Genomic DNA, 22,398 nt, shown 5'->3' with positions numbered 1-22,398 from the left:
ATTCAGATGTTGAATGTAAATAAGGTATACTATAACATTTTTTTTCAATTCCCATTTATGTATTGCCTGTTCAGTTTGTTTTTGAGATGCGATGCTTTATGAAAATCATTGTCTGCTAAAATCTTACCACTAGCAATACTGCTGCATAAATGAATTTGCATAACTCACCGACTAATGTAAAGGTGAGACTCTTGAGTTTTTTTTATTTTTTACTTTATTTAACTTATTTAATATTTGGTCATTATGGCTGTTTCATCCCAAAATGAGTAAATTCAAGCATTTGAACCCATGACCTTTATGTCGCTAGCCTGCTCTTGCTGTTGAGCTACAGGTTATCACATTCTAGACGAGTACCCAGGTTGATACAATCGGTAGATGCAATCATTTTTGTTGATGTTCTGTGTGAATAACACATATATTTTGTATCAGCATCCATAATGCCTCACTTCCTCCGCATGTGCAGACAGTCATCCAAGTGTGAACGTATTAAGCTTTGTCCTGACGCACAGTTAGAGAATGAGATAAAGAGATTAGTGCCAATTGAGCTTTCAGGTTAGGACTGGGATATGGAATAGAGAAAACATTGTTATTTCTGTCTGCAAATGTGTGCACTGTTGGAAGTTCCACCTACAGAAATTCAACTTTAGTTCAGAGTTTAGGTTTTATCAAATTGGCTTTTTTCAAGTCACTTCAGCATAATTGACTTAAAAAATCAAATTGCATTTGGTTAAATCATTTTGCTGATTCAAAGTAATGGGAAAACTGTGTCATTTTTTACAGTGTATCACCAGACTTCTCTTCACCGTACTGTAGGTTTAGCCAAATGTTGTGAGAATGTTATAAGAACACAGCGTGACCTACAGATTTATCAGGCAGAAGCTGTTAGTTTAGGCTCAATTACATCTGTAAAACGAAGATTACATAACCGTGGCAGCAGAAGCCATTCACCTGATCCTGTACCCCCTTGTACAACAGGTGGTAGTTTGGTAAAAAAAGAACTACACATATACAGTATCTGAAATATAATCAACATAGCTTTACTGGGAAAAGCTCACCAAAATATTTTGCAAGTAATTTGGGTTCAACAAGTGCTGCATAGATCACAGCAAGGAAAGCCTAGAAATTTAATATAATGGATTTATTGTTAACATTTATCATTTAAGTATATGAGAAAACGTTTATACCAGAAGATTTAACGAAGTCATGAAATACAGTGATATATCCTGTACTATCTATTTGGTCATCTGAACTAAACAGGGTTGTCAAAATATGCACTTTGTGATTTAAAATAGAAAATTGTGTATCCGAGCACCTTGCTTACTCCCTCCAGGAAAACTGCCATAGGGTGTGTGAATAGCTTAAGGACTGATGCCCGTTTTATCACAGGTGGTGATTGCAAGCACGTTTGATCACACAGGGATGCTATAACCAGGTTGAGTGAGGTCAACAGTGACTTGATAGATTAAATTTAGGCACTTCGGGCAGCACAAATAGTAAGAAGCTCATTCGAGATGTGGATTGTGAAACATACTTAGATGCATAATGTAGGTTCTAACATTTGTACCGCATGAAGCTGTTGACAAGTCTGTAATCATTGTAAACAAAACAACAAATTGTTAAAGTTTGTATAGCCATCATTGCAAAGTTCCTTAAATTCTCATTTCCACACAGTTTCTTTAAATCTACACAGTAGAATTCCACCAGAATTCGGGAAATGCCAACCTGAGGCAAATGCATTTTGAGGATTCAATATTTCATGATTAAAGAAAGCATTTAAGTATTTTTTACACAAATTAAACCCCTGATAACCGGCTGAATGAAAAGAAGTAATGGGAGGGTACGGGAGGTGGAGAGAGTTAAAATTATCCTCCCTAAAGCAAATCCCTTTCAATCTGATCAGTGTGTTTGGAATGACGCGGCTGCATGTGTTGCTTTTTTCTTCCTATAACCGGATGTCTTACGGAGCTGGTCGACTGGTATGGTTTACATTCATGTTTTAGTGTCATTTAGAGTTTAGCTTAATTGAAGAATTTACTAAATGTTTGTTCAGCTTAGCACTGTGGACATGCTCCTTTGCAAATGTTATGAGAATATGAGAGTAAATAGATCGTTTTAAGCAAACTACTAGAGAAAAGAAGAGTAGATGAGCTTTTAATTTCAAAAACATGTTCTCCTAATGGCGACAGCGAAAGATTTTTGAAAAATGTATAATGAAATTGATATTTAAATGAAGCTATATGAATATATCAGGCCTTTGTTGATGGCTATATATGGCGTTGTGTTTTATTTTTTTTAACTTTTACATTTAGAATGTGTTTAAATTGATACGAATTCTTCAGTCTAACAAGAGCGGCATGAAGTAATGGGTTCATGATGGTGTTTTCAATAGTCTCTTTGCTGTCACCCTTAGATAGTTTTGTCAGCATGTGTATTTGGTTTATATATACATTCAACATTTGTACTAAGTGGAACAGGAGTAAACAGAATTGAATTTGGTGTGAGAACACAGTACCTCATGTGAACATGTGTTTTCATGTTGACCTATGGTGAACAAATCTTAATATGCCCTGATTTGACTTGTTCAAGACAATGACCTGCATACAGTATGTGATTATTTCAATACGAGTCATAAAACATGTTTTATGTAGCTTAAAACACCTACACAGTAAAAAAATCGAAACAGTCAAGGTCATTTTATTCCAGCACATATATTAATTTTAAAACCGCTGTTAAAAATCACTAACATTAATGTGGAAAGCAAAAACAATATACCTAATTATTTTTACAGTATAATACTAACAAACAACACTTTGTTGACACTAGTTAAACTGTTACCCACATTTTCTTATTCTGAAGAGTTTAGTTCTCATTGAGTTCTCATATATGTATTATATTCAATAAAGTATTGAATATATTATGCTATAATCGGATGATCTTGCATTGAGCTAGTTGTATGTGCATGCATTATTCTCCAAGAACGCAGGAGCTTACAATAGAACAGACCTGAATCCTTTCTCTATACATTTAAAGCAGTTTTGCTAATCTCCTTTTTTCCTTAACAATTGAAACAATATGTAAAAGTTTACAGATACTGGGGTTGTTCTTTTTTCAGCTTTTTTGTGAATGCTTTTTGTCCAAAGTAACTTTAGTAGTCCGACCATTGTTTTCAAATTGAACCTGTGCAGTACTATTTGAGTTAACAGCCCTGTTTGTTAACCCTTCGCTTAAGCTATATTGTACAGTCGCAGTGCCATTCCTGACTGATCTGATTGTGACATGATACAGACAAATTTAAAGAGCATAGCCGTAGTTTACCATCCCCTCACTTGAGATTGACATGAGCTCGATCAAATTATTTGTCTAAGGTGGCGTGCCATACAGCGTGAGAAATACGTTCCGGGTAGATGGTCAGACCGCTTACGGTAAGCGTCTGCTGGCCACTTGCAGATATGTGTTTCAGAATTGGCTCATAAGCGCCAGATTGCGAAGTCTCATCAATACATGTGATCATGACAATACTGCCGAAAGAGTCTGCCCTAGCATGCCAAGCCAATCCACTACAGTCTTTAATCCATCCGTGATCCTTTTAACCAGTCAACCTTGGAGAAGAAGGAAGCCCCTTCCTCGGTCGGAAAAAAAGTGATGCGGTATATCATGATGCAGATTGTTTAAAGTTAAAACACTCCGATCTGTCTTTGTTGTTAAAGTGTTCAGATGCAAGGTGTTTCACACAATTTGTCTTCAATCTTTTTTGGTATATTGGTTACCATTTAACCATGGTTTTACTATAAACATCATTATAAAATTATAGCTACCATGGTTTAAGTAACTCTATATATGATATCCATCATACATTCAATATAATGAATGATGCAGCTGCTGCCCCTTTTAATTCGCACATCGATGTTGTAATTATGTCTAGATTTTTGGGGACGAGGCTTCATCATGACTAAAATGTACCTTTGTCTAATCTGCAGGAATTTGCCAAAGCCTAACCAAATCCGGAAGTTAAAGGATTACTTTTAACATGCCAAACTCTGGAGAGCCAAAGACCTCTTTAACCTGGGGGCAGAGAACGGTCAATCACTTCTACCACTCCTCCTCTGTTGTGGGGTAAAGATGAAATGTGCATCTGGATGCTGAAATGCAATTGTCTTGCATCTGATGGATTTATAATCGTTCAAAGAAACCGCAGTAGACTTTACTGTAACTCCAAAAAGTAGACAATGAATTATTTGGACATTCGCTATGGATTCCTAAATGCATTTATTCTTCTCCCGTGACCTCTTTTCATGGTGCACATCACACCACTGTAAAGAGGAATTTCATGATGGTCAAACCCACACATCAAGCCATTATGTTGCTGCCTTTCACAGAACACATGTACGGGAGAGGGATTTTTCATGGACTGTATCATCCCCCTCTCTCTTTATTTCCTCTTCTCCTTCTATCCTTATTGTCCTCCATCACAGTTAGTAGCGTGCCAGGTTTGGAATACGACTGGGGAACACAACCCAAACTGGTTTGCATCCCCATCCCAGCAGATACAGACCCGAGCTGCTTCACACCAGCTGGGGCTGCCCATGGACCCAGTAGCAATGGAAATGGGCCCAACAGCAATGGCCATGGGAATGGACATGGGCCCAACAGCAATGGCCATGGGAATGGCCATGGGCCCAACAGCAATGGCCATGGGAATGGACATGGGCCCAACAGCAATGGCCATGGGAATGGACATGGACTTAACAGCAATGGGCATGGACTTAACAGCAATGGACATGGAAATCATGGGCCAGTTAGCGGAATGCCAAATAGTCACACCAGTAGTAGTAGCCAACATGGCATATCCGATGAGGCCAAAGCCACCATCCTTCACCTGAGGGAGAGCCTTGTACGACAGAAGGAAACCATCCTGGATCAGCGAGAGACCATTCGGGAACTGACAGCAAAACTGACCCTCTGTGAGAGCTTCGGAAGAGGGCACCATGATGACAACCATCACGGCCCCTCGAACCACAACTCCCATCATTCCTCACACCACTTTGACAGCCACCACGCCGATCCACACTTCCCTTTAAATGCGCATCGCAATGACTATCATAGAGGCAAATCTCCATATCTAGGCACACATGGAGGCTTCTCGCCTGAACAAACAGGAAGGACTCTGCAGGCTTTAAAGGAGAGGCTGGAAAATCTGCAGGTGGGAGTCCATTAATTTCAGCTTTTTGCATATTGGAGATGGCAATAAATGAGTAATTCTCCACACCTTTTAGATTTAGTCTTTTAGGCATTGTATTGCATACAATAACTTCTCAGGATTGCATAAGCCAATTTGCTCTGTTAAGTACACTTTGCCGTTTTTTGTTGTCCCAGACCTGGCATGTGATTAGACAGATCTCTCCTCTTAAAAGATCATGTAGGGTGAAGGGATGTTATTGGTAACTAATGCGCATTATTACAGTATTTCTGTTATGTAAAATGTAGGAAATATAGGCCTAAATATTATTCGCAAAATAGCAATGCACTAAAATAAGTTGAGAAGGGATAGTATAGAATAAAGAATAGAATAGAATAGAATAGAATAGAATAGAATAGAATAGAATAGAATAGAATAAAGAATAGAATAGAATAGAATAGAATAGAATAGAATAGAATAGAATAGAATAGAATAGAATAGAATAGAATAGAATAGAATAGAATAGAATAGAAAATAGAGTAGAAAATAGAGTAGAAAATAGAAAAGAAATAAACTATACGATTTTATGACACATAAAACATAGCTAAAAATATAAATAAAATGAATATAAAAACTCTATTTCAGAACAATTTTAAAACTATAAGCTAATAATAATATTAATAGAGACTTTGGTAGGATAAAAAAGTAGATGACAAAAGCAGATAACAAATTAGCTAAAAATATACATACAATTAATACAAAACAAAAAATATTATCCATTTAAATTAAAATTATAAATAAAACTACAGCAAAGCTAAATAAAAAATAATAATAAATCTGTAGGAATTTTGTCTCAGAAAAGCCATTGTCTCTGAGAGGAAGTGCACACACAGCATGCTGGTGACAGGGCTTTGCGACGTGCTAGATGCTGCCACCATCAATTAGTCCCATCTGCATTGAGCCATTAAGCACAGACTGATATGCTGTTGTGTAAAGCTGGATTCTGTAACTAGCCTATATGAAGGAAAGAGGCCGACAATTAAAAAAGAGGGCTGAAATGCCATAATGCTTATCTGATTTTTAATGTTTCTTTTAGTTTGTACTTCTCCACAATCATCTTTTCTCTTTTTCTTTATCCCTATTTTCACAGACAAGAAATTCTTCCAGCTCCTACTCCAGTTCATTGAAAGATCTTCTTCAACGCAAAATCAACGCACTTGAAGAACAGCTCCACCACCACCATGACAGCCACCACAACACTGGTAACCACGACAGCCTTCATGGACATGATGACCACCATAATAATCCCCACAGCAACCATCACGATGATCACCATGACACCCACCGTGCAAACCATCACGAAGACCATCACCCCACTCACAATTATAACCATCATTACAGTTACCATAACGAACGCCACAGTGACCGCCACAACGATCACCATGACAACCATCAGGCTGGCCATGAAGATCACCATGAGAACCATCATAACAGCCACGATGACCATCATGATGATCACCATGATGACAGCCATGGCACCGGTCATCATGATGATGTGCATCAAAGCAACGGTCACCATGACGACGGACACCATGGCAGTGAAGGCCACTATCCACAAATCCCATACAAACCAGCCGGCTCAAGAGCACCTGTGCGTGGAGCCCACAGCAAGCTTGAAACGGTGCTTAGCAATCTTCTCAAGACTCCAGAAGCAGGTGATGTGTCCTACAAAAAAAGTATGATAACTTTAAAGGGACAGTTCAACCAAAAATTTAATTTCTGTCTTTATTTATTCACCTCATTGTCCCAAATCGAGAAAACTGTTTGTTTTCCTACTTCAAAATATTAACATATGTTAATATTTTGAAGTAGGAAAACAAACAGTTCTGACTACCATTGTCATTTTTCCTACTATGGTAGTCAATGGTGGCCAAGAACTGTTTGGTTACAAGCATTCTTCAAAGCACAAGAACTGAAATTTTTTATGAATTAGTGGCTGAGAAAATATAATATAAATTTTTCCAAATCCCCAATAGCACTAATTTCTGAGTTCTTTGTCATGACCCCTAACAGGCCCAAGCAAGAAGCCCAAGAACCCTGATGCCTTTCAGATTGGCTTCCCAATGCGCACCAACTATATGTACGGCCGAATCAAACGCACACTTTTGAACGAGATCTTCGCTCTGACGGTCTGTCTTTGGCTCAAAGGGGGCTCGGGACCTGGGATCGGGACTCCGTTTTCCTACTCCGTCGCAGGTCAAGCAAACGAGCTCGTCCTTATTGAGTGGGGCAACAATCCCATGGAGCTCCTCGTCAATGACAAGGTTCAGATATCAAACAGTTTTATGTGTTGTATTGCATAACTCCACAAAAGATTTGGAATCCTATATTCTGCACATCTAAAATGGAATGTGTTTGATTTGATTACTATACAGTAGCAATGAGAGTAATTCAATGCATTTTTGTGGTTAGTGCTCATAATTAAGACTCTTGGCCTGTAACAAAGAAAAGGGGTCACCAGACTTACCCTGATGACGCCCTTGTCCCGTCCTTGCTGCGATCTGCAAAGCTGTCACTTCCTCCTGGGTCCCAGCCATTTGCATCATCCTGCCTAATTAGTTAATGACTTATCTTAGGTGATTTGTAAAAACATTCTACTGTTATTTTTTATACCATAGCAGAACAGATATTGACTCTCAGTTACCGTTTACATGCAGTTAATCATTTTTACTCTGCTAAAACTAAAAGGCACTAATGTCGAAATTGCTACAGTTAGACTAGTATTTTACCAGGTCATACCATACAAATGTAATATAATTGATCGGACGGAGGCTTTTACATCGATTGATTAAGCGAATGTGTCATGTTATTTAAAAAGTAACCCTCTATGTATTGCATAAAAAAATATTATTTTGCCATCAGCGTGGCTACAAGAAAGTGAAATCTGACATAATTTTGTAATTTTACAGAATTTTACTGTAGTTTTAGTGTTTTTTACAGTTTTTTCATTCACATTTTTTTTAAATGCAGTAAAAAAAACATAAAATTATAGAAAAGACTGAAAATATGACAAACATTTAATTTTACATGGCAAAAAATGCGTTGTTTTACTATGTTTTTCTGCCAAATAGTTTGTTTTTATAAGATGTATTTTACAGCAATGAACCACCAAGATGTATATTTACACACTTTTGTACTCAGTTGTAAAGTTTTTTTTAGATAGCACTAGGCTAGACTTCATAATTTTTTATTTTGCTATTTATTTATTGCTGCTGTCCTTCTGAACCTTGTATCTCCATATTTAGTGTTTTAATTTTTTTTGCCATAAATCATCACTATTATCAACCTTTATGTTTGGTACTGGGTTTTGCAAAAATCTAAACATAAAAAAATGGGTTTGAAAAAGGCTTGTCAGCTTTGACAACACAGTCCTTAACCATTTAGAAAAACAGCAAATTTGGTCATTCGGAGGGACAATATTTAAATAGCGTGTCTGTATAAATGGGATATTAAAATAATTCGATGGATTTTAAAGACAGTCTGTTCCCTTTATCAGGCTGTCACTCTTCCTGTTTCCCTGACGGACAGTAAGTGGCACCACCTCTGTGTAACGTGGTCCACACGTGACGGCACGTGGGAGGCTTATCAGGATGGTGTGAAAAGGGGCTCTGGGGACAATCTTTCTCCTTGGCATTCAGTTAAACCAGGAGGAGTCTTTATCCTTGGACAGGAGCAGGTATATCGCATGAAATAACACACTTCCGCATCACATAAACAAAACAAACACACAAACTTAAGACCCTCTTTTACCCAATGCCAGGACACTCTCGGTGGACGTTTTGACGCCACACAGTCTTTTGTGGGCGAAATGTCAGATCTGCAGCTGTGGTCACGTGTGCTCACTTCTACCGAGATCTACAACCAAGCATCCTGCTCCGGCCACCTCACCGGTGATGTCATCACCTGGAGTGAGTTCATGGTGGAACTCCACGGGGGTGTTACAAAATATCCATTTGACCCTTGTCATTAGGGATCTACTGCCAGCCCACTCCATCTCTAAAGATTGTCCACAGCTACAACTGAGGCCACTGAGTAGATCTACCTCTTCTTTACCTGCAGCTCAACACAGTTATGAATCCAGAGGGAATAGAAAGATTTACAAGGTTGGCTAATAGGATTCCAGAAAGGTTCACATAGGCCTTTGGCATTTAACTAAGCACTTTATTAGTTTATGTGTCTAAGAATTACAAACTGCGTATTGATAAGCACTCAGGATGTCAACACTTCGTTTCATGTTTTGGTTCACTTCCAAGTGGCGAGCATGAGTGGGTAATGAAAGAACTTAAAGCGATAGTTCACCCAAAAATGAACTTTCATGAATTACTCAACCTCTAGTTGTTTCAAACCTGAAAAAAACTGACAGGAAAAAGTATTGTGTATTTGTTTATTCTTTTGAACACGAACAGTTTTCAGGCACCATTTAAATTTTTCCTACTATATTAAATGTTTCATAATAAATATGTGGGTGCTTACATTCTTCCAAATATCTTTCTTTGTGTTCAACCCAACAAAGAAATTCATACAGGTTCGAAACAGTGAGTAGGGTGAGTAAATTAACAGTGAGTAGGGTGAGTAAATTATTACCGAATTTTCATTTGGTTGAACTAAGTCCTCAAAGCATGATGAAAGAAAAAAATTAATAAAAAATGTTGACTTATTTCAAAATACAAATTCATGTAAATTCATTCGTTTTAAAAGCCGATAGTTGACACCTTTGTATCACAGGAAATGTCATCCATAATGCATTTTTTTAGAGCCAGGACTGATTAGGTTAATAACCTGGGTGCTCTTTTAGTCTTACAAATCAAGAATAAATTGAACTAAGAAAAGTTTTATATGCATTGAAATAACCATAAAATAATTTGTGGTTTGCATAATTAATTTACATTGCTTTAGAGTTAGAGGATTTGCTGGAAATAATGTTTAATGTTTATATTTATTATATACACATGGTGGTCTGTGGGAAGGTGGGCTGCTCTCATGGGTTAACATACATGCATGGCTGGAAACAAGCAGCTGAATGAAATCATTGAGGTGTCCATGGCAACGCAGCTTAAAGGTGGATTAAAGAGCTGAACAGCTCTATCGGTCCCTTGTGATTTTCTTTCATAATGCATAAAACACAACGAAAACACACACATGCAGGAGGATGAGTAACAGGTTCACCGTGCACGCTGTGTTAATAAGCTGTTGAATGCACTTTATCATTATTCCTCTGTGAGAAATTGGTTTATGCTTTTATGTTGTGCTGTAGGACATTTTGTTTGAGGGCAAGTTGTTTCTACTTTGTTCTTCAGGGCTGCATTAAACCCATTTATATTGCTTCAAACTTTTCAACTACTGTAGCCAAATGTACACACAGACCTAACATTTAGCTGTTTTTCCCTCCTATTAAAGGATTCCTTACAGATTTACCAGTCTACTGGTAATCTTTCAATTTATGTTGCTATGTATGCATGCATTTGTGTTTGTGTTCAAAGACAGACTTCATGGATAAATTTTTAAACCATTTAACCTCACCTTTAGTGTGTCTATATTTGTATCCAAATGCATTAATTAGTTTTTTGTTTGTTTGTTTGTTTGTTTACTCTCTTTTATGTATATAGCAGATATGTATATACAATATTTTTTCTTATTATATTCAATATGTTTGGCCATCTCCTTAATGCCTGTAAGCCAAATGTAAAGGCGTGTATTCAGTTATTTGTAAATAAAGGTTTTGGACACATTGAGGTTTTAAATCTTTGAGAATGAAAATATAAAGACACAAAATGCAAGGCTCCTTTCAACTCGTTTTAACTATAACAGTAAACATACCTGTTAGAAAAAATATGATGTGCATCCTCTAGTGTACTAAAAAACGCAATGCAAGTGTCAGTGAAAGATTATTTATCTAATCAAACATTTGTTTCTTCACCTCCTACACACAAGTCTTGCTTTTATGATTCAGCAAGAATAGGATTAGAAATCCATTTTCCTTCATGAGGTCAATGTTCACAGGTACAATGAAGTATAGTAATCTTGCCAACTGCCTGAGATTGTCTACTGGCATCAAACAGACATAACAGCACCAGCTGGAGCCTTTGAGGAGAAAGCGTTAAAAAAAGCGTAAAAGGGGCTATAATACCCCACAATAGCTTGTCTTCTTTTTCTAAAAAGTCTCCAGTACACTTCTCAACATATGGCTTTTTAACCTGGTTTCTCTCTTTAATTGGTTTTCTCTCTTTACAATTAATATACAAAATCTGAGTAAAAGCTGATACCACAGAGCTGGGAAGAATGGCATGACGTTCGAGGTAAATGACGTGGCATGTGCCTGCCTGACCTTTTCTTTTATACTTTGCTTGCTGGTTCAAAGGCTTTTGGCTTCAGGGTTGGTAAAGTGCATAAATGTATAATACTACAGTAAATGCACATGAACATTAATCTAAACATTATTCTATAATTGCAAATGTAATAATCTGTAATTATTAAAGACAACCTACGTAAAATGGCAGCCAAATTGAGCAGTGGCATAGGTGTTGAAAAAGCAGGAACTTCATATATATATATGTATACATGTAATTGTAAATATTTGATACACAACTTTAGATTCAACTGGGATGTTTTGTACTTTATTATTTATTATATAAAAGTACAATCATGTTAGTGTTTAGTCACAATTTGATAACCAGCAGAGGCCTCTGTGTGCACCTTAGCCTAACATTAATAGTAGAAATATGATAAAAAATGTAGATATCAACAGTCAAAATGCTTGTATAAATTAGTAAATCTGGACATTTTGGAAATGATATTTCATACAACGCTATTGAATTGGAGGCTCTAGTTGTAAGATTTACAATTTGTCCACTGGGTGGCAGAAAAGTACTTCTAATTGAAATCGCATGGCATAGTTTGCTGGAGCACGTCTTTTAACCTACAGTACAGTTACATCATGATTCATTCTTTGTCTCTAAATTTTTCAGAGAAGCAATATTTTCTTTATACAAGATTAAACAATTACCTGCAAAATATTAAATATTAGCAGCTAAAGCGCAAACTGTAGTTGTAACGTAGCCGTGAATGTTTTTGACATGTAGGCCTATATATATGTGTGTGTGTGTGTATATGTGTATATATATATATATATATATATATATATATATATATATATAGATGTATACACAGAAAACACAAGGGCATTTTATAGGGGACTAACAAAGGATTATAAGGGACAGGTGTCTGGAATGAAACACTGAAGGGAAGCTAAATGAGGTAACAAGAGGGGCGGGGCCAAAGACGAGACCAGAGAGAGTGACAGGTCAAAACAAACAATGTCATGTCTCTCTCTACACTAAACACTTGGCTCTATCATGATCATATTAGTGCACAAAGTTCGTCCTGTATGGTCTACATCGGAGTTACGGAGGCGTATAAATGTGCTGCTAGATTGTACAAGCGTTAATGTTCTTGCTCGGTGCTCAACAAGTTTGACAACCTCATGTAGGCAAATGCGAGCACCACTAACATAAATAGTCATCCAAGAACAGAAAATCTGTATTTGACATCTTGAATTGAACAGACCGATCGGTCGCTTTGATGTCGATAGATATGCGTAGTGCGGAACAGAATTTTGAGCGAAAGCTTTTGAAAATATTTACTATATTTTCTAAGCAGGTTTTTATTATGCATTTAGGAAATTTCAAACATTCAACTTCATGTCGTTTTTGCTCTTCAGGAAATTATGGTTATATTCCAAATGGCTAATGAACTGTGTTATTTGAGTTTCAGTGATATGCTTTTTATGGATTTTTTATGGTATTTCACAAGACAAAACAAATGTACATTTGATGACCGATTATCCCTATTCAGTGACATGTGTTATAAATTATATTATAATAACAAATAACTTATAATTATGAAGACATTTAGCCCATTATTTTGTGGGGGCGGTAAGGGGTCTGGAAAAGGGATAGTGGGGTACTGGCCCAAAAAAGGGTGGAGAACCATCGTTCTATGGCATCGCTTTGAAGAACCTTTCAAGCAATTTTATTGTTTAGAAGGTAACCTATATTTTAAAACAAACTACAATAAAAAAAAATCGTTTTTCAAAAGAGGCTTTTCCCTAAAAAATAATTTAATAAACAACCGGTTACTATTGTGACAGCTTTCTCCAGGGTTGACAGAACTTTTTTATCCGGACAATAACAGAATGTGCCAAATGACTTTTATTGTAGGCCTATGTCTTTACCAAAAATAATTGTTAAAACATACGCTGAGTACAATTTCCTGGAGTAAAAAAGTCTCCCATATAATCAATATAGTTTTTGTCAGCAGCTCATAAGTCAGTTGAATTAAATCAATTAAAACCAAAAGAATTGCTTGACAGAGCACTTGCGTACAATATCCAATGATGCAACTGTGTTGTCTTTAACATCATCGGGAGGCTTGTTCTCGTCCTTCTCAGCCTGCAGTGCCCCAGTTGCTCTAAAACACTGCACCATTTTATACTGTAATGCTCACGTGCCCATCTGAGGCCTGAGTTAACGCTAGTGGGAGGTTCCCACTGCTGTCCTTCCATGGATGATGAAATAATTATTCATTCTTATAATTAATGCTTTCTACAAATATCAAACCGTCTCGTCTCATCCTCTAGAGTATGTGGTACCCGACCGGTTGGGATGCTCTGCATCCATTTGTTAGCATCCATCAGCTGATGCACGCTCAAGGTCACCCGCGCATTGCATCATGGGTGCTGGCTATCAGATGCTCTGGTTGGTCCCACCCTCGAGCAGCCTTCGCATCCCGACCTAGCCGAATAAGGTATTCCCGCATCACGAGTTGCCATGACGAAACAGCTGTCACGAGACGTGATGCGAAATACGCATTGTGGATAAATAAAGGGGAGGAGACGAGCGTTTTACGTGCCCAGCCGCCGGTATTTCGTCAACGGGAAACGTGCGTTTGGTCGTGTATTCACTGCGAATAAAAACCAGTACATCAGCGTTCGGGCGACATTTCACCAGACTAGTGACCGGTGAGTCAACGGGAGACGTGCACGCGTACGGACGTCACTAGACGAGAAAAGGTAACTACATCCTTTGCTTATAATATACCTGTATGCTATTAACAATAACGAACACTTGCCCGTGTTTTAATAGTTTGATATTAACAACAGTGGTCGTGTTGACGCTGTGATGCAGCACATGCGCATCTTTGACCTCTTTAGTTAAATTAACTGATCTTTTATTCTTCATGCAAAGACTCTTATTGGAATTGTTGTGAGGTTTAATGTAGGCTACTGTATTAATGCACAGATTCATAAAATATTAACACTGCTATCCTATTGATGCATACGTGCTGGCTTTTCAGTGAGGACTCTAAGGCTGCTGAAATAGTCGTTTTATATATAGGCTACAACTTGATCGATTTGTGGCTGAACAGTACGAATATAATTATTGTAAACAAAATAAAAGCAATGAAGTGGAGATTCGTTTTGCAAACCCACACGTTAAAAACTGGTGTCAGCATTATGCACGAGCACCTGTTGTACTTCGTCGATGGTATTATTGAAGAACTCGATTTTTGACGTTATTAAAGGAAAACAGCCTGGCAACGCATCCTGAATAAGGAGACTGTGTCCCGAATCCCACGTTCGCACAGAATCCATCATCCTTGGACGTTTCCACTGCGCCACGATGGAGGGGGAGAAGGTGAGTCCTGTCTACCTGTTTTATAACTCCTGAAAGACATGTTTTTCACCACGTGCAATAAATGGCTATACAATCATGAAATATGTGTAACTATGGGTGTGCCATATGCTCGTGACTGCTATATGCTTGTATATGTTGCATCTGGTAATCTTTTTTTCTGTGTTCATTTGTACTATTGATTTATGTGTGCAGTTACTGTATGTCTGCTGTACATGTCTTGTGTGTTTGCATTACTTTTGACTGTTTTAGTTGTGCAAATGGATGGTCATGAGCTAATGCCAGTCAATGTTTTGCGGCCCTGAACATATGCCATTTTAATCAATATGATCCATTTACCTGCCTATCGCCATTGTAAGCTGTGGTCCGATTGAAAGGACTGTCAATGCAGCTGTGACCCTGAGCATGTTGCTATGACGATTAAGGAGTGGCAGAGATACTTAGAAGGGGATATAAAGGACAAAGATACGTGATATCAGTGTGAAAGAGCAACGAGAGCCATGAGTCTGCTGATGTTGTTGTTTTTATTGGATGTTTATTTATATCTGTCCCGACATAAGCAGATTAAATCCTTCTGTTCAAATATGTTGTGAGGAAATAGCAGATCTGCATTTTAAGCGTTTAATGTGACGACATTTCGTTCTTTCGTTCGTTCGTCCGACTGACAATTGTTTTTAAACTTGCCTGACTCCTTTTACTGAGTCATTGTGACTGGGAGTATTTGTGTGAGTGTACAGTATATAAATAAGAGAAAGAGAGTTAAAGAGAATCATATTAAATGTCAATATTTCATTTAGACAGAATTTGCTTGTTTTGCTTAAATTACAAAATGCCTTACAAAAAATGTGCGTGAGTTTAAAGTGGTTTATAGTGGTTATAGTGGTTTTCCTAGTTAATATTGTTGTAGGTATAGTTCTACTATTTACAACCTTATGGTTAACATTGGCACCCTGAAACAGTTCTGTAGCTGTGGGCCTAAGGTCGCTCGTTTCAAACCATCACAGCAGACCATCACAGCATCATATATCCCTCTAGAATTTACACCGTCAGCACTAGGAGCATTGTTTAAACCTGGATTCAGCTGAATGATCGGCTTTTGTTAAGCAAAACGTATCTGAGGTGTTGTCTTACAGCTGAAGGCAGGGCCATTTTGAGAAAGCATTGTTTTATAGTGCGGCACTTTAATATTACACTGTTTGTTAAATAATGCCATACATAGTCTACATTTCTGGGAAAACACTGTATTTGAGCTGCACAGTGTTACTATAATTCCTTTTCCTGAGGGGAAAGGGTCAGTCAAACGTTAGTGAATGAATATGGGGGAGGGGTTAAAGAACTTTTAAAGAAACAAGCAATCCACGCAGGATTAAAAAGGCATGTCTTCGATGTATAAGCAAAGCAGTTTTTTTTTATCATTTTACAAACAGAAAGAATACAAGACTATATTTGTTCAGATTAGGATTGGGAGTGTTTGGATAAAACAAACACAAGCGTGAATATCCAACTGACCTGTAATGTGTTTGTGTGTTTTTTTACAGAAACAGGTGACATGGTACCTCCTGTTTTCTATGTCCGCCGCTGTAATTGGTTCTCTGCAGTTTGGCTACAACACAGGAGTCATCAATGCACCTGAACAGGTGAGTGTGCCAGCTAAAAGGTAACACACCCTCTTTTTATTTTTACTAGGGATGCACCGATGTATCAACCATGGATTGGATTAATTTAACACCATCGGCATATCAGCAATAACATGAAATAGGCAGATATTGATGGTTTTACTGCATGGAAGCAAAGAGCTGCATGTCTGAGACATCCAACGTTTTTTTCTGTGCAGAATAATTAAATAGCAACAGCACAGACTATATTTAAGTTGAATAAAGAAATGTTCAATGTCAAGTCAAATATGAGATGATGTTGTTTATAAAAGAAATATCGGATGGCAAAAATCACTTTTAAAGATTGTTGTGTTGTCTTGTTGTATTTTTATCTTGCCCTTTTAAAATATTAAATTTATATTAATTTCAATGAGTCATGTTCAGTAAAATTAATTTAATGCAGAAAAAAACAGCAATTACTATGCAATTGACCAATATTGGAATCGGACGATAGTTGTTTGTTATAATCGTACAAAACAATCTTATCGGTGCATCCCTAATATGTACTATTTTTATTTCTTTAGAATAATCGTAAAAACATCAAAACATGTAAAGGTATGACACAGATAAAGAGTATACACTAAATGTTTAAACACTACTGTACTTTACTTACTGTAAAACTATTCTTTGCCTCCACAAATTAACAGATGGTTGGCTGAATTTTTCTCACTTTTTTTGACAGAAATTGCGGAGCTTTTTCAACAACACGTGGATCGAGCGTTACGGCGAGCCCATCAAACCGGGCGTGTGCACCATTGTGTGGAGCTTAGCGGTGGCCATCTTTAGTGTGGGTGGAATGATGGGCTCCTTCAGTGTTGGTGTCATAGCCAATAAATTTGGAAGGTGAGTGGAAATGAGTCTGTAACATCAGAATTTAACCTGGTCAGAATATTTTTGGGATAAAAAGATACTTTGTAATTTTTCATGACATTGCCCAATTAGTTTTCTAGTAATCAGACACAGTGATGTCAGAGTAGTGGCTAGAAAGTGACACGTGTGCACTAACACAAAGCCATTGTGCTCATTCAGAAGTTGAATATAATGAGGGCACTGAGAGCAGAAGAGTTGACCCCTGTCTGCTTGAGTGCTCATTCTGCAATGACGTCCAAAGCATGCATTCATGTGTACAGACTAGAGCGGATATTGTTCTCCTTTCTATGCACGTCTCTATCACACTGCCTGACTTTCTCTGGTTTCCTCACTGACTTTATTTTTGTACCTAGTTCGCTGTCATTCTCATTTCCTCTGTATCTTCTGAATTAGTGTTTCTTATTCAATTTAACTCCCTTTGCGGTCTCTCTCTCTCTGTTTCTTCTCTGCAGACGTAAATCCATGATTCTCGTGAACATCTTGGCTCTAATCGGTGGAAGTCTCATGGGATTGTGCACCCTTTGCTCCTCCTATGAGATGATCATTGCCGGCCGGCTGGTGATCGGGCTGTTCTGTGGTCTCTTCACTGGTCTCACTCCAATGTACATCGGGGAGGTGTCGCCCACTCCCCTTCGTGGAGCCTTTGGGACCCTGCACCAGCTTGGTGTTGTGTTGGGTATTTTGATCGCTCAGGTAAAACATGTCATGTGTGCATTTACATACAATGATCCTTTTGAATATTCTTAATGCTAAACTGTACACTGTTGTGTTAAGTATTGCATCCTTGTTTTTCACATATGCTGTAGGTCTTTGGTCTGGAGTCTATACTGGGTTCATATAAGCTCTGGCCAGTGCTTTTGTCTCTTACCATCCTACCTGCCATCCTGCAATGTATACTGCTGCCGTTCTGCCCTGAGAGCCCTCGGTTCCTGCTCATCAACCTCAACCAAGAGGAGCAGGCCCGCAAAGGTAAGAACGAGAACAGTTTTTCTACAACATGCCTTTATTGAATAAGTTATACATTTGACATATATACTTACATATCCAGTAACAAACATTTGGCAGTAAAATAAAATTATGCCATAACATACAACCACATGGCTTATTTTCAACTCGGCATTGTGTCAAAAAGGGATGAACCCGACCCCAAAATGTTGGGTCGTTTCAACCCATTGCTGTAACCCTTTTTCTGTGTTGATTTGACCAAACTTTTGGGTTCAGCCCTTTTTGACCAAACGCTGGGTTGAAAATAACCCTGCATTTTTCACATATTTCATATCACTCATATCACTGTAAACACATTAAGAACTTTTTCAATATCTTCATTTTGTAAAAACTCCCGGAGATCAGAAATTAACCTTATCTACACTGGATCACATCAATATTACATCACATCCAAAGCACACAATTTCCATAAACAAAACCTACATTAAAAAAAATGACTGGAAGTAATCGTGCCAAGTTTCTGTTATAAACCACAATTTAGTGCACAATTGATCAGCAAGAACGATATTGAGTAGTCGAAAGTAACTGGGAGCAGTGCTCAAAATAAGGTTTGCTGGTCTGTTTTGATGGCTTTAGTGGGGATATGCAAATTTTTTAGGCTGGTGGACGAACATATTAGCTTGATTAGAATGAGTGACCAACTGGAACAGTTTCATGAGATTAGCTAAACCTTTTTTAACTAGCTAAAACCAACAAATGGATTAGGCTGGTTTAGGCTAGTTTGATCAGCAGAGAGAGACTAAACTAATTCATTTATATACGGTATGTGAGAATTGTGATTGCTGCCCATAACTTTATACGAAGTGCTTAACACTAATTGTACCTCCTGAGAGTGCCCATGAAAAATTGTGCCAAAACATCTGCTTAAAACCATTTTCTTGATTTACTAACATATGCAGGATGAAAAGGTCATTTACTAACCGAATTTATTTTACATCAGATGGTTGTGCACATGTAGAATCAACCCAGCTAGCACACCAACATTATGAATTCATCTTTTAAGAATACCTGAGGAAATAAGATTTCTCACAGATGGACTTGAAAGGTCATAATCTCCTTGAGGCTTAGTCGAAGATAAAGTCATGATGGCTTTCATTCCCCGAGCATACTTTCAACATACATTACACACTAAACATATACTAGATTGAAAGTTTCGGATTAGTTTGATTCAGTTCTCCTCTTTGATGTTGTGCTATGTTGCATATTCATATTTGCATACAGTCTAAACTTTTTGGAACTTGCTTTTCTTTATACCTTGTACTTTATCCTACCACTGTTATTTAAAATCAGTATTTTATTTAAAAATGTCAATATGTCGGTTATTTATGCGGCTGAATGTCTAAGATGAGGCTGGCAACTATAAACAGTAGATCTGGTCCAGACGTCCAAACCTATATTATTGTATTCCCCAGTACTCGTGCGTCTTCGTGGTAATGAAGATGTGGGGAAGGAAATCCAGGAGATGATAGAAGAATCCACTAAGACACAAATGGAAAAGAAGGTGACCATTCCCGAGCTCTTCCGCACCGCAGCTTACCGGCAGCCTCTTCTCGTTGCAGTAATGCTGCATCTTTCCCAGCAGCTGTCTGGCATCAATGCTGTGAGTCAAATACTGTACCTATTATGCACTCAATATCTGCGTCACACTGTATATTCAAGAAGTAGTAGACAGAGTACAGTATGCATTGGGTAGTACGCTAGCATGAAGCATCTGTCACTTAAAGGCATAGTTCACCCGAAATGTATTTTTATTTTTATGATGGTTATGGGTCCATACAATGGAAGCCAACGGGGGACAATGTTGTTAGGTTACCAATGTTTTTCAAATATGTTTTGTGTTCTGCAGAGGAAAGAAAGTCATTCGTTTGGAATAACATGAGGGTGAATAAATGATGACAGAATTGCCTTTTTTTAATAAAGAAAATCTTCAAAGAATTTGTATTGATTGAATGCCATTGTCATAGAAACCTTGTCAGCCAATTAACATCTTTATAGAGATGATGTCATTTGCACTTTGTACGTTATATTTGTGGCTTTGTTAGTCATTATCCAAATTGCCCTCTGTTTTAACAGACTGTTAATTATTTAGGCCGTACTTATTGATTATGTTCTTCGGCTGACATCACCACATCAAGCCATCATTAATTTAATTTGACTTTCTCTTCTCCAAGGTATTTTATTACTCGACTGGCATTTTCGAAAATGCCGGAGTGACTCAGCCCATCTACGCCACCATCGGAGCTGGTGTAGTCAACACCGTGTTCACTGTGGTGTCTGTAAGCATTTCATTATTGACCTAGAAATGTGCATGTTTTAGGGTTTTTTATTCATCTTCTATTTTCTCCTTTACCACAAGCTCTTCTTGGTGGAGAGAGCCGGACGGAGAACTTTGCATCTTATTGGTTTGGGTGGAATGGCTATCAGCGCTTTGGTCATGACAATTGCTCTCTTAATGGTGAGCCGTGAATTCTGTTTGCGATCTAACAGTCAGCATTTGACCTCTGTGTCTCATGTTAATTTCATAATTCTTTTTTTTCCTGAGTAGAAAGACATAGAGGCTTTTCGATACCTCAGCATCGCTGCAGTTTTTGCCTTTGTGGCAATGTTTGAGATGGGTCCTGGGCCCATTCCGTGGTTCATAGTGGCCGAGCTGTTTTCTCAGGGACCACGCCCTGCTGCCATGGCCGTTGCTGGATGCTGTAACTGGACCGCCAATTTCCTTGTGGGCATCAGCTTCCCCAAGCTGGAGGTACGAGTTTGATCAAGATGCCATTCCCAATTTTATTTCAATCAGCATTTCTAGATGTATTGTGGCCATTCCAGTCCAGTATCTGTTGAATTGAAACACAAATAAATAGTAAATTCAGAAAAAAGTAAAATGGTCTCCTGTATACATATTAAATATAAATATTATATATTAAAAATAACTTTCATTCTTATTATTATTTTATTCTCATAATGTTTTTCCATAAAAAAAATATTGTAAACCTATTTATTCATTTTTTGTGTATCACAGGAACTGTGCGGGCCGTATGTCTTCATCATATTCACGATCCTTCTCATCCTCTTCTTCATCTTCACGTATCTCTGTGTTCCTGAGACGAAGGGCAAAACCTTCGACGAGATCGCTCAAGGTTTCAGCAGAGCCCCAGCTCTGACCACCGACTCCACGGCAGAGTCCGGCAGAGCCGCGCTGCCAGCCACTACTATTAACGAGAAGGTCCCGTTGGTGGAAGCTTCTAAAACATCCTCTGATCAGGGACCCAGCTCTTCCGAGCAGCCCACAGTAGAGGCCGCAAAGGGGGAGGAGAAACCTAGCTTGCCCACCCAGCCGTTGGTAGAATCTAGTAAATAAGAGAAATCTAATTTCTGTTTTTAAAGAATGGTGTAGAACCATGCAGCTTAACATGATTAAACCCGTGACATGTACCAACTGGAGATAGAAATATAATACTAGAGATTATATATTGGCAGGAGATTATTTTGTACAAACAGATTGAGAAGGAGGGAACTGCGGTTATTTTAAAGGATAAGAGCTCAGTGCGTGATTAAAATTTTAATTGTAACTTATTGATGGATTGGTGCAATATTGATCTTTGTTTTATGAGAAATAAGTTTGATCAGGTTTTATCCTTGTACTGCTAATATATGTTTAATGTGTTTTTTGTTACTTTTAATGTGATATCAAACAGGACCAGGTTTCCTGTACGAAATCGGACAGAATTTTTACATTTGGCCTTCATACTCCACTCATCATTTCAAACTGTTAAACGTAATTCTTTCTTTAAGAAGAACCAAAGTGTTTTTCCTTCCTTTGTGTACCACATGCAATGGATCAGAGCGATCCCTGATGCATTGATTTTTTTGCACTGATAATTGTTTTGTATAATATTATATACAGTAATCAATATATATATAATATATACATATATACAATACAATA

General features: G+C 37.8%; 2 protein-coding genes across 2 annotated transcripts; both read left to right on the top strand.

Moving 5' to 3' along the window:
• Positions 1–1,899: 1,899 nt before the first annotated feature.
• Positions 1,900–10,965, top strand: LOC306910029 (uncharacterized protein). Its single transcript, XM_079484240.1, has 6 exons — positions 1,900–1,976; positions 3,978–5,200; positions 6,327–6,891; positions 7,250–7,500; positions 8,733–8,912; positions 8,997–10,965. The coding sequence occupies exons 2-6, from the start codon at positions 4,328–4,330 to the stop codon at positions 9,204–9,206; spliced, it is 2,079 nt and encodes a 692-aa protein (XP_079340366.1). The 5' UTR covers positions 1,900–1,976; positions 3,978–4,327; the 3' UTR covers positions 9,207–10,965.
• Positions 10,966–14,913: 3,948 nt separating this feature from the next.
• slc2a3a (solute carrier family 2 member 3a) lies at positions 14,914–21,810 on the top strand (the record flags this gene model as incomplete). The annotated part of the gene is made up of 10 exons (XM_079485521.1): positions 14,914–14,928; positions 16,464–16,562; positions 17,263–17,423; positions 17,903–18,143; positions 18,257–18,419; positions 19,868–20,055; positions 20,627–20,731; positions 20,812–20,910; positions 21,001–21,204; positions 21,472–21,810. The coding sequence occupies 10 exons, from the start codon at positions 14,914–14,916 to the stop codon at positions 21,808–21,810; spliced, it is 1,614 nt and encodes a 537-aa protein (XP_079341647.1).
• Between the last annotated feature and the right edge of the window lie 588 nt (positions 21,811–22,398).

Source organism: Barbatula barbatula (assembly GCF_947034865.1).
Source record: "Barbatula barbatula genome assembly, chromosome: 21".
Taxonomy (NCBI): Eukaryota; Metazoa; Chordata; class Actinopteri; order Cypriniformes; family Nemacheilidae; genus Barbatula; species Barbatula barbatula.
Note: the sequence above shows the minus strand (reverse complement) of the source record. Positions and strands in the feature narration are given on the sequence as shown.